General features: G+C 38.0%; 1 protein-coding gene across 2 annotated transcripts in view; it reads right to left on the bottom strand.

The window, feature by feature from the left end:
• Positions 1–13,093, bottom strand: part of ATP7A (ATPase copper transporting alpha) — a 148,504-nt gene that overhangs the window by 38,965 nt on the left and 96,446 nt on the right. For both annotated transcript variants that reach the window (XM_074324184.1, XM_019716367.2), the window contains exons 17-18: positions 12,183–12,399; positions 1,002–1,148 (exon numbers count right to left, since the gene is read on the bottom strand). In XM_074324184.1, the coding sequence (XP_074180285.1) occupies positions 1,002–1,148; positions 12,183–12,399 (364 nt within the window). The remainder of the gene's footprint in view (positions 1–1,001; positions 1,149–12,182; positions 12,400–13,093) is intronic.

Genomic DNA, 13,093 nt, shown 5'->3' with positions numbered 1-13,093 from the left:
GTCCTTCGACAGATGAATGTATAAAGAAGTTGTGGTATATACACACAATGGAATACTGTTCGGTATAAGAAAAGTTGAAATATGACCATTTGTGACAACATGGATGGATCTTGAGATTATAATGCTAAGTGAAATAAGTCAGACAGAAAAAGCAGAGAACCATATGATTTCACTGATATATGGTATATATACCAAAAACAACAAAAGAACAAGACAAACAAATGAGAAACAGAAACTCATAGACACAGACAACAGTTTAGTGGTTACCAGAGGGTAAGGAGGGAGGGGGGTGGTAGATGAGGGTAAAGGGGGTCAAATATATGGTGATGGAAGGAGAACTGACTCTGTGTGGTGAACACACAATGGGATTTATAGATGATGTAATACAGAATTGTACACCTGAAAACTATGTAACTTTACTAACAATTGTAACCCTAATAAACTTTAATTAAGAAAAAGGAAATGGAATATATGCAAGTAAAATTGACATTGTGTTGGGATAAGATTTTGGATATTATTATAGTTTGTTATTAGTTAATATTATGTTATTATTAGGTTTATAAAAATCCTTGATTAGCTTTTTAAAAACATAGGCTAGGGAGGAACATAAAGGCAGACAAATGCAAGAGAATTTTAAATTAATTGGTAACAATTATGTACTGCTATTTATGTAGAGCTTGTAGACATTCTCTTCTGATTGCTTTTATTTTTTTTCTGAAGTCAGAAACAGAGTCATCCTCTGGCATGAGAAGGGGAGAAGAGATCTAGAAGGAATGGGGAATGAATGAACTAGGGAAATGTGGTAGAATTGCCAGACAGCACAAAGGGCCCACTTAAAATTAGTAATGCTACGTAATTTATCAAGCTTATACATTGTAATTAACTTTGCATTCAGGCTGCATTTGAATAACACTCATAGCTTAGAAGACTTTCAATAATACACATAAAACAATAACTGAGATCATGACATTGAATCATAGTGTACTTATGAAAAACCTTACCATCAACTGCCACCAATACAGCAGTTCGACCTTTATTCTCATGTTCAGTCATGGAATCATCTACATCATTATTAATCATAAGACCATTTCGAATCATCCACTCCCGGTTACCAATGAGGACTTTGTATTGCTGAGCATTCAGAACATCTGAAAGAAAGTACAGAAATAACATTTAGTGAGCTCATTTAACATTTATTACAAACCCATGAGGCACGTTCTTCCTGTCTAACTCTGCACAGTCACTACACTGTATTTTTAGTAGCACACAACCTGCAACAGTGATTTCCATGCTTTCAAGAAACATACTATGTTCTTCCATGCCTCTGGGCCTTTGAATCTGTTGCTGCCTCTAACTGGAATATCTTTAGCCCTACTCTCAAGACGCCAAACTCCATCATATTCTTCAGAAGCCAGTTCAAATGTTACTTTCTTTTTTAAAAATAAATTTCATTGGGGAATATTGGGAACAGCGTGTTTCTCCAGGGCCCATCAGCTCCAAGTCATTGTCCTTCAATCTAGTTGTAGAGGGCACACCTCAGCTCCATGTACAGTCGCCGTTTTCAATCTTTAGTTGCACTAGGCGCAGCCCACCATCCCGTGCGGGAATTGAACCAGCAACCTTGTTGTTGAGAGCTTGCGCTCTAACCAACTGAGCCATCTGGCCGCCCCTCTGGCAGCTTAGCGGCAGATTGTTATCTTCAATATAGTTGTGGAGGGCGCAGAATACTGGCCCATGTGGGAATCGAACCGGCAACTCTGTTGTTCAGAGCTTGTGCTCTAACCAACTGAGCCACCCGGCTGGCCCAAAATGTTACTTCCTTAGTGAAGCTTTCCTTTTGACTTTTCCCTTTGACCTTCTATAGCAATTAAATTAAATTAAACATTTTTATTGTACATCAGTAGCTGAATCTGATTGATTAAAAACATATAACCATCCTGATGTCTCATTTTAAATGTGTGACCACTAACTTTAAGTAGGCCCTTAGTGCTGTCTGGCAAGTCTACCACATTTCCTTGGTCCATTCATTCCCCATTCCTTCTAGATCTCTTCTCCCGTTCTCATGGTAGAGGATGACTCTGCTTCCTACCTCAGAGAGAAAATAAAAGCAACAAGAAGAGAACTTCTACAAGTTCTCATCAGATCTAGTCAACTATCTGTGCCTTTATGCACATTAATCTAGCTTCCCTTCTGTTAGTACAAACTGCCCCGCTTCTATTTAAGGGCAACCTCTCCAACTGTGTACCAGCTCCCCTTCCAACGCCGATTCTAGATCATCTCTCCAACAATTCTCACCCCATTCCTGCATAATCAAATTTTCTGCCTCTACTGTAGATAGTCCTATCTTAAAAAGAAAAAGGCATTGATGTCATCAAAATGGCAGCGTGAGGTGAGCTTCTATAAAGCTCCCCTGGAATTTTCAAATAATCGAACAACAATAACTCCAGAAAGGACTCCCTGCAGAGCAGACAGGCAAGACAAAGACGCCCAACACTGAATTCACCTTAAGGTGGGCGAATCGCATGAGCGGGAAAGGAGGTAAGGGAGAAGGGAGGAGATGGAGCCCCGGGGGCGCAGGACGCAGACGTAGCTCAGTGTTCCGAGCTTGCTGCATCCCGGAACTACCTCAGCTGTGGGACAGGGAAGAACTCGGACTGCTAGGGTTCCGCTTATGGCCCACAGGGCTGAGGGGGCAGCATATAACACGGCTGAACCCAACGATCGCGGCAGAGACCTCGGAGAAAAGACTGAGGGAAGAAGGCTGAAAACGGTGGTTTAAGCACTCACTGCCAAGCAGAGAAAGGGAGCCTTAGGCACTAAGACTAGCCGACCCCTCCCTACCCTCCCAGAGCTCACCCTGCCCACACCTGCCTGCTGCTAGAAGAAGAACAGTAGCATGGTCAGATCAAAAGAACAGAATATTCGCTGTTCGGAGAACTGTGGATTGCAGAGACAGATTCACAGCCCAACTAGTTCTGGCAAAGGAGAGGGAGCTGTGGAAGCAGGATGACCTGTGGTGGTGGTCACCGCCATTGCTCTGGGCCACCACTCACAACTAACCCCTCCCCTGGCCCCACCTATCTGGACGGATCGCTGCAGGAGTAAACAGAACTGCTGAAACATACCGGCTCTGAATCTGGTGCAGGAAGAGCTTTGGAATTTCAAAAGCTGTCTGCATACCCACCGGGACACTGCGCCCTGTGACCCAGGCGAACTATTAACAGAGGAGAAGCCCATCTCCCAGGGAATCCTCACATTGTGTGAGAAGCTGCAATAGTGCAGAGAAAACATAGCACTACCGTGTGAGACAAAAAAAAAAAAAAGACTGCAGTCGGAGAGAAAATAAAACACTCTACCAACAAGTACTGGAAAACAAAAGAAAGACCTCTTCCTATCAACCTGTTGCAGAAGCCACTCCTGTAGAAGTCTAGGAAGAGAAATAATAAATCAGTAATTGCCATGAATAATCAAGGCAAAAAGACAGCTAAGAAAGAAAGTGAAAAGTCTCCAGAAAAGGAACTTAAAGATATGGAAATACGTGACTTAAATGACAGAGAATTCAAGATTGCAGTTCTGAAAAAACTCAAAGAGATGCAAGAAAACACGGAAAGGCAGTTTAATGAACTCAGAAACACAATCAAAGGACAACATGAGCATTTTACGAAATGGATTGAAATTTTAAAAAGAACCAAATGGAATTTCTGTAGATTAAGAACTCAATACAAGAAATTAAGAATGAAATAACCAGCTTAGGTAGTAGAGTTTACCAGATGGAGGAAAGAATCAGTGACATCAAAGATAGAAACCTGGAAATTACACAGATGGAAGAAGAAAGAGACTTGAGATTTAAAAGAAATGAAAGAACTCTACAAGAACTTTCTGACTCCATCAGAAAGAGCAATAGAAGAATAATGGGCATACCAGAAGGAGAAGAAACAGAGAAGGGAACAGAGAATATATTCAAACAAATTGTTAATGAGAACTTCCCAAATTTGTGGACAGAACTGGATCCTCGAATCCAAGAAACAAATAGAACACCTAATTACCTCAATCCCAACAGGCCTTCTCCAAGGCACATTGTATTGAAGCTGTCTAAAATCAACGACAAAGAAAGAATCCTCAAGGCAGCCAGGGAAAAGAAGGCGGTAACCTACAAAGGAAAGCCCATTAGATTATCATCAGATTTTTCAGCAGAAACTCTACAAGCCAGGAGGGAGTGGAACCAAATATTCAAACTATTGAAAGAGAGAAATTATGAGCCAAGAATAATATATCCAGCAAAGATATCCTTTAGATATGAAGGAGGAATAAAGACCTTTCCAGACATACAGAAGCTGAGGGAATTTTCTAATACACGACCTGCACTACAAGAAAAACTAAAGGAGGCTATTCGACCACCATCAACAGGGACAATTTGTGGCAACCAAAACATAAAAAGGGGGAGAGTAAAGGCCTGAACCGAATTTCTGGGAATGGAGAAAGTAAGCATGCTGAAGAAAATGGAATACTCTAAATATCAAACTTTCTTTTACATAAACTTAAGGGTAACCACTCAAAAAAAAATCCAGAACTGAAATATATACTGAAATAAAAGAAGAAACAGAGGGAAACATCATAGAATACCACCACACAGAAATAATAGACAACAACAAAAAGGCAAAGAAACAATGGAGACACAGCCTTACCAGAAAACTAAAGATAGAATGACAGGAAATCTTCACATATCAATAATCACCCTAAATGTAAATGGACTGAACTCACCAATAAAAAGGCACAGAGTAGCCGATTGGATCAAAAACTAAACCTAACCATATGCTGTCTCCAAGAGACACATCTCAGCTACAAGAACAAGCATAGACTGAAAGTGAAAGAGTGGAAATTGACACTCCAAGCAAATGGTACCCAGAGAAAATCAGATGTAGCCATAATGATATCAGATGAAACAGACTTCAAGGTGAAAAAGATAACAACAGACAAAGATGGACATTTCATAATGGTGAAGGGGAATGTACAACAAGAAGACATAACAGTCATCAGTATTTATGCCCCCAATCAGGGAGCACCGAAATATACCAAGCAACTACTAACAGAACTAAAGGGAGAAATTGACCAAAACACAATTATACTAGGGGACTTAAATACATCATTGACAGCTATGGATAGATCATCCAAACAGAAAATAAATAACGAAATAGCAGCCCTAAATGACACATTAGATGAAATGGACATAATTGACATTTATAGAGCACTTCATCCTAAAACATCAGACTATACATTCTTTTCTAGTGTACATGGAACATTCTCAAGGATAGACCATATATTGGGACATAAAATCAGCCTCAGCAAATTTAAGAAGATTGAAATCATACCAAGCATATTCTCTGATCACAAGGCTTTGAAATTGGATATCAACTGCAAAAAGAAAGCAGGAAAAAACACAAATACATGGAGATTAAACAACATATTTTAAAGAACGACTGGGTCAAAGAAGAAATTAGAGGAGAGATCAAAAGATACATAGAAACAAATGACAATGAAAATACATCCTACCAAAATTTTTGGGATGCAGCGAAAGCAGTTTTAAGAGGGAAATTTATCTCATTACAGGCCTATCTCAAGAAACAAGAAAACTCCCAAATAAATAACCTCATGTTACACCTTAAAGAACTAGAAAAAGAAGAACAAGTGAAACCCAAGGTCAGCAGCAAAGGAAATAACAAAAATCAGAGCAGAACTAAATGAAATAGAGAACAAAAAGATAATAGAAAAAATGAACGTGACAAAGAGCTGGTTCTTGGAAAAGATTAACAAAATTGACAAACCCTTGGCTAGAGTCACTAAGATGAAAAGAGAGAGCCACTAATTAACAAAATCAGAAATGAAAAAGGGGAAGTTATCACGGACAACACAGAAATACAAAGGATCATCCAAGAATACTATGAAGGACTATATGCCACCAAATTAAATCACCTAGAAGAAATGGACAAGTTCTTAGAAACATATAGCCTACCAAGGCTGAACCACTGAGAACTGGAAAATCTAAACAAACCAATCGCCGGTAATGTTATTCAATCAGTCCTCCAAAACCTTCCCAAAAGCAAAAGTCCTGGACCACATGGCTTCACTAGTGAATTCTACCAAACCTTCAAAGAGGATCTAATACCAATCTTTCTCAAACTCTTCCCAAAAACTGAAGAAGAGACAGTATTCCCTAACTCATTGTATGAGGCCAACATTACCCTGATACCAAAACCTTTTAAGGACAACACAAAAAATGAAAGCTACAGACCAATATCTCTGATGAATACCGATGCAAAAATCCTAAATAAAATTCTAGCAAATCGAATACAACAATGCATTAAAAAGATTATTCATCACGACCAAGAGGGGTTCATCCCCGGGGCACAAGGATGGTTCAACATCAAATCCATCAATGTGATACATCACATAAACAAAATAAAGGACAAAAATCATATGATTATATCAATTGATGCAGGAAAAGCATTTGACAAGATACAACATCCATTTATGATTAAAACACTTAATAAAATAGGTATAGAAGGAAAATACCTTAACATAATAAAGGCCATATATGACAAGCCCTCTGCTAATCTCATAATTAATGGTGAAAAACTGAAGCCCTTTGCTCTACGTTCAGGAACACAACAGGGCTGTTCCCTATCACCTCTGCTTTTCAACATAGTGTTGGAAGTCCTTGCCAGAGCAATCAGGCAAGAGAAAGAAATAAAAGGCATCCAAATTGGGAATGAAGAAGTTAAATTATCACTCTTTGCAGATGACATGATGCTATATATAGAAAACCCTAAAGACTCCACCAAAAAGCTATTAGAAACAATCAACGAATACAGTAAAGTTGCTGGCTACAAAATCCACATACAAAAGTCCATTGCTTTCCTATATACTAACAAAGAAATCTCAGAAAAATAAATAAATAAATAAAAATTACGTTTGCAATTGCAGCAAAAAGAATAAAATACCTAGGAATAAACTTAACCAAGGATGTGAAAGACCTATATGCTGAAAACTATAAGACATTTTTGAAAGAAATTGAAGAAGACACAAAGAAATGGAAAGACATTCCGTGCTCATGGATTGGAAGAAACAACATAGTTAAAATGGCCATATTACCCAAAACAATATAATACACAGATTAAATGCAATCCCCATCAAAATCCCAATGGCATTTTTTAAAGAAACAGAACAAAAAATCATCAGATTTCTTTGGAACCAAAGACCCCGATAGCCAAAGCAATCTTAAGAAAAAAGAACAATACTGGTGGCATCACACACCCTGACTTTGGCTTGTACTACAGGGCTGCAATAATCAAAATAGCCCGGTATTCGCAGAAAAACAGACACATAGACCAATGGAATAGAATTGAGAACCCAGAAATAAAACTACATAAATATGGACAGTTAATTTTTGACAAAGAAGCTAAAAACATACAATGGAGGAAAGACAGCCTCTTCAATAAATGGTGCTGGGAGAATTGGATAGCCATGTGCAAAAGAATGAAACTGGACTGCTATCTGTCACCATGTAAAAAAATTAATTCAAAATGGATCAAAGACTTAAGCGTAAGACCTGACATAATAAACTGCACAGAAGAAAACATAGGTACTAAACTTATGGACCTTGGGTTCAAAGAGCATTTTATGAATTTGACTCCAAAGGTAATGGAAGTAAAAGCTAAAATAAACGAATGGGACTATATGAAACTTAAAAGCTTCTGCACAGCAAAAGAAACCATTGACAAAATAAAGAGGCCACCAACTGAATGGGAGAAGATTTTTGCAAACAGTGCCTCCGATATGGGCTAATATCCAAAATATACAGGGAACTCATGAAACTCAACAACAAAAAAACAAACAACCGAATTGAAAAATGGGCAGGCAACCTGAAGAGACATTTCTCCAAAGAGGACATACAAATGGCAAATAAACATATGAAAAAATGCTCAACATCACTAATCATCAGAGAAATGCAAATAAAAACCACAATGAGATATCACCTCACCCCAGTCAGAATGGCTATCATCAACAAGACAAATAGTAACAAGTGTTGGAGAGGCTGTGGAGAAAAAGGAACCCTCATACATTGTTGTTGGGAATGCAGACTGGTGCATCCGCTGTGGACGGCAGTGTGGCGGTTCCTCAAAAAATTACAAATAGAATTACCATATGACCCAGCAATCCCTCTCCTGAGTATCTACCCAAAAAATCTGAAAACATTTAGAGATAAAGACACGTGTGCTCCAATGTTCATTGCAGCTTTGTTTACGGTGGCCAAGACATGGAAACAACCAAAATGTCCTTCGATAGATGAATGGAAAAAGAAGTTGTGGTATATATACACAATGGAATACTATTCGGCGGTAAGAAAAGATGATAAAGGAACATTTGTGACAACATGGATGGATCTTGAGAGAGTAATGCTGAGCGAAATAAGTCAGACAGAAAAAGCAGAGAACCATGTGATTTCACTGATATGTGGTATATAAACCAAAAACAACAAAAGAACAAGACAACAAATGAGAAAGAGAAACTCATAGACACAGACAATAGTTTAGTGGTTGCCAGAGGGTAAGGGGGGTGGGGGGTGGGGGGTGGGAGATGAGGGTAAGGGGGATCGAATATATGGTGATGGAAGGAGAACTGACTCTAGGTGATGAACACACAATGGGATTTATAGATGATGTAATACAGAATTGTACACTGGAAATCTATGTAATTTTAGTAACAATTGTCACCCCAATAAATTTAATAAAATAAAATTAGAAAAATAATTACAAATAGAATTACCATATGATCCAGCAATCCCTTTCCTGGGTATCTACCCCAAAAATCTGGAAACATTTATACATAAAGACACGTGTGCTCCATTGTTCATTGCAGCTTTGTTTACGGTGGCCAAGACATGGAAACAACCAAAATGTCCTTCGATAGATGAACGGATAAAAAAGTTGTGGTATATATACACAATGGAATACTATTCGGCGGTAAGAAAAGATGATATAGGAACATTTGTAACAACATGGATGGATCTTGAGAGTGTAATGCTGAGTGAAATAAGTCAGACAGCAAAAGCAGAGAACCATGTGATTTCACTGATATGTGGTATATAAACCAAAAACAACAAAAGAACAAGACAAACAAATGAGAAACAGAAACTCATAGACACAGACAATAGTTTAGTGGTTAACAGAGGGTAAGGGGGGTGGGGGTTGGGAGATGCAGGTAAGGGGGATCAAATATATGGTGATGGAAGGAGAACTGACTCTGGGTGGTGAACACACAATGGGATATATAGATGATGTAACACAGAATTGTACACCTGAAATCTATATAATTTTACTAACTATTGTCACCCCAGTAAAATTTTAAAAAAAGCTCTTGATCTCACTTACCTCTCTAGCTACTATCCCATTTTCCTGCTTCTGTAAGTAGCAAAACTTCTTGCAAGATTTCTATCTATTGGGTCATATTTTTATCTTCTTGTTGTCTTATAAATCCACTCCAAAAAAACTTTTTTCTCTTCTACTTAAAAGAATTGTTCATACTGTACACCAGGTTACTTTAAAACCTAACGGCAAATTCTCAGTCTACATTTTACTTGCCCTATTAGCAACATTTTACACAGTTAATCACTCACTCCTTGAAATACTTTCTTTGCTTGGCTTCTAGGACACCTCATTCTTACGAGTTACTTCCTCGCTCACCCCTTCTTCTCAGTCTTCTTCTCTGATTCTTCCTCATCACCTTGACCTCTTAATTTGTAGTAATGTATGGCTCGATCCTTAAATCTCCTTTTTCCTCTCTATCTACTCTCACTCATTGACAATCTTACCCAGTCTTGTGGTTTTAAATACCATCCATACCAGCACCATCCAACAAAACTTTCTGTGATGATGGAAATGTTCTATATCTGCTCTGTTTAATAAAGTAGCCACTAACAACATGTAGCTATTGAGCACTGAAATGTGGCTAGTATGGTTGAAGGGCTGAATTTTAAATTAAATTTTACTTAATTTAAATTTAAAAAGTCACATGCAACTAGTAGCTACCATATTGGATAGCGCAGATCTATAAGTGGAGCTCCCAACTCTGTATCTCCAACCCAATCTGTTTCCTTGAACTCCAGACTTGTGCAGCCAATTGTCTACTTGATATTTCCATTTATGTGATATCTCCACTTGAATATCTAAAAGGCACTCAAACTTTACATATCAAAAACTGAACTCCTGATCAGTTTTCTTCAATATTGTCCCACCTGTGGTCTTCCCCATCTTATTTAAATAGTAACCCCACCCTTCTAAATTGCTTAGATCACAAACCTTGGCATAATTCTTAACTCTTGTTTCTCTCATACTCCATAGCCAACCTGTGAGAAAATCTGTCAGCCAGCTTCAAGACACACCCAGAATTTTACCATTTCCTGTGACCTCTACTGTTACCATGCTAGTCCAAGCAACCATTATCTTCCACCTGGATTATGGCAATAGTCCACTAACTCATCTCCCTGCTTCTGCCCTTGCCCTCCCCCCAACAGTATATTTTTACCAGAGCAGCCAGAGTAATACTTTTAAAACATTAAGTCAGATTCTGTCACTCCTCTATTCAAAACTCTCCAGTGGCTTCCCATCTCAGGGTAAAAACCAAAGTCCTTCCAACATCCTTACCTGATCTAGTCCTGTAATACCTTCTCCGATCTCACCTCATATTCTCTTCCCACTCATTTTCTCTGCTCTCCTTGGTGCTCCTCAAACTAGTCAAGCATGCTCCTGGCTCAAATCTCTTGTACTTGACATTCCCCCTGCCTGGAATGCTCTTATCACAGATACTCACCTAACTTTCTCCCTCCCTCTCCTCTGGTTTTTGCTCAAACACCACCTTCTCAATGAGGCCAACCCTTATCATCCTACATAAAATAAGAATGGCTATTCCCAGCATTCCTTACACCCCTTACCCTTCTTTGTTTTTCTCCATAGCACTAACTCCATAAGACATACTATATTTTAAAAATTTATTTGCTCACTGTCTTATGTTCTCCCACTAGGAATTTAAGTTCAATGAGTAGTGACTTTGTCTTTCTTTGACTTTCTGCTCACTGCTGACTTTTTAGTGTCTTGAACAGTGATTAATAAAAATATCAAATGAACAAAATTGCTATGTGCCAGTGTGCTTGATACTAGAAGTTTATAGAAAAATAATAAAGAAATTGCAGTTTAGTAGCATCAGGCAGGTTAATGTTTTCATGCAGTGTACCTAGTACAATAACAGAGTACCATTATGATTAAAAAAGAAGAGCAAATATATCTGCCTATGTATGCTAGTCAGTGAAGGCTTTACTGAAGAGAGATGCGCGATGAGTCTTAGAAGATGAAAATAAGTTCATGAGGTAGATGTCATTGTGGGCAAGGACATTATCCAGAGAAAAGAGTAAATAAAATAATCTAATAAGCATGAAATGACATGATGTAAGGAGGAACTCTAGGTAGTTCCATATGGATGGGATATAGAATACATGGCATAGGAAGCAGTGGGCCATGGAAAAAGACAAGATGGGTAGTACAGGGAATCAGCAGAATATCATGGGGAACAGATCTCGAACAAAGTCCAGAGAGATTGGACTTTGTCCTGCAGGGAACAGAGAGCCAGTAAAGTCGGGATCCTTAACAGAATTCCATGGATGGGCTTTAGGATATATGCAAACCTTCAAAAAAGAAATTTTCTGAGGGGTGAGCATAGCTTTCATCACATTCCTCCAAAGGTTCATGATTCAAAATTAGGTTACAAGCCACTATAATAAGAAAGAAAGTTAGTATTAGTAAGAAAGTTATATAATGAGATTGCTTAGGGAACTAGGGGGAAGGCCACAGGATCTTGTGAAGGACATAAAAGATTTGGAGTAGCTGTGATGAGAAATAAAAAGATAGCGGAAAAAAGATGGAAGGTCATCTAAGGCTAGACTTATCACCCTATAGTGGAATCAAGGAGCACAGTTGGAAAATGTTCTTGAGAGGCCTATGGTAAAATTGATTTGAGAGAATGAAACCATGATGCCGATTTTTGTTTCTTATATAACAGTTCAGGGTTATACAGTTAGACATCTGTTAATTACTGTCCCATAATTCGTACTACAAAGAAAATTATTAGCTTACTTGAGAGCTGAGCATCAATAATCATGGAAGACGAAGTTGATGACTGTTCATTACTTGCATCAATTTGAACCAGAGATGCATTTTTAATATTATTTTCCTCTATCTTCCAGTTATTCTTATGTAGCAAACCTTCAATATTGGTGACTTTACAGCTAATACCACAGCCAGGCACAACCTGGAAATCTGTGCAGGTACCCAAGGTTTCAGTTTCCAGCTCCTAACAAATAGAAACAGAAGGATTTCTTCTGCTGTTTTAATAATCCAAGGTCATCATTAGCAAAATCAAAGGTTACTGATAGTTAATTATAAATGTTTAGAATAAAACTGTCACTTATCATTGCCTATTTGACAGTGGATTTTAATAAGGATAAAGGAACAGAGCATTGAGTATAGTGTTCAAAGTTACAGGAGAACCTCAGAATCCTTTTAGTCCTACTCTCTAAAATGTATACCAAGCATAGAGAACAAAAACTTGGAAAGTTTATCAATATTCTCTGCCCTTTCCAATAAAGAATTATAAGTTAAATATTTAATTCTATTGTCAAGTCATATTTTCTATTCAGTAGAGGACAAAGAGTAACAAAGAACAGGGCCTTCAGTTACCAGAGTGTCTCTCTAGTATAATTCTGTGTCCTTTGTAAGCAAATGAATTCTGGTCCTTTATGTCTTTATCCTCTCTGATGTTCCATGTGGGTTTAAAGAAGCCAGGTCAGTAATAGTTAATAGGTAAAAAGGAAAGAACAAATAAAGAAATGGCAACATCAATGGTAGAAATTACAGCATTTTAACTATAAAATTATGTGAGATAATTTGCAAAGGCCTTATACAAATCAATGAAAAAAAGATAAACAATTCTATGGAATATAGGCAAAGGATACAAGCAGACTGGTTACAGAAAAAAAAATTCAAAT

This window comes from Rhinolophus sinicus, chromosome X (assembly GCF_036562045.2).
Source record: "Rhinolophus sinicus isolate RSC01 chromosome X, ASM3656204v1, whole genome shotgun sequence".
NCBI lineage: Eukaryota > Metazoa > Chordata > Mammalia > Chiroptera > Rhinolophidae > Rhinolophus > Rhinolophus sinicus.
Note: the sequence above shows the minus strand (reverse complement) of the source record. Positions and strands in the feature narration are given on the sequence as shown.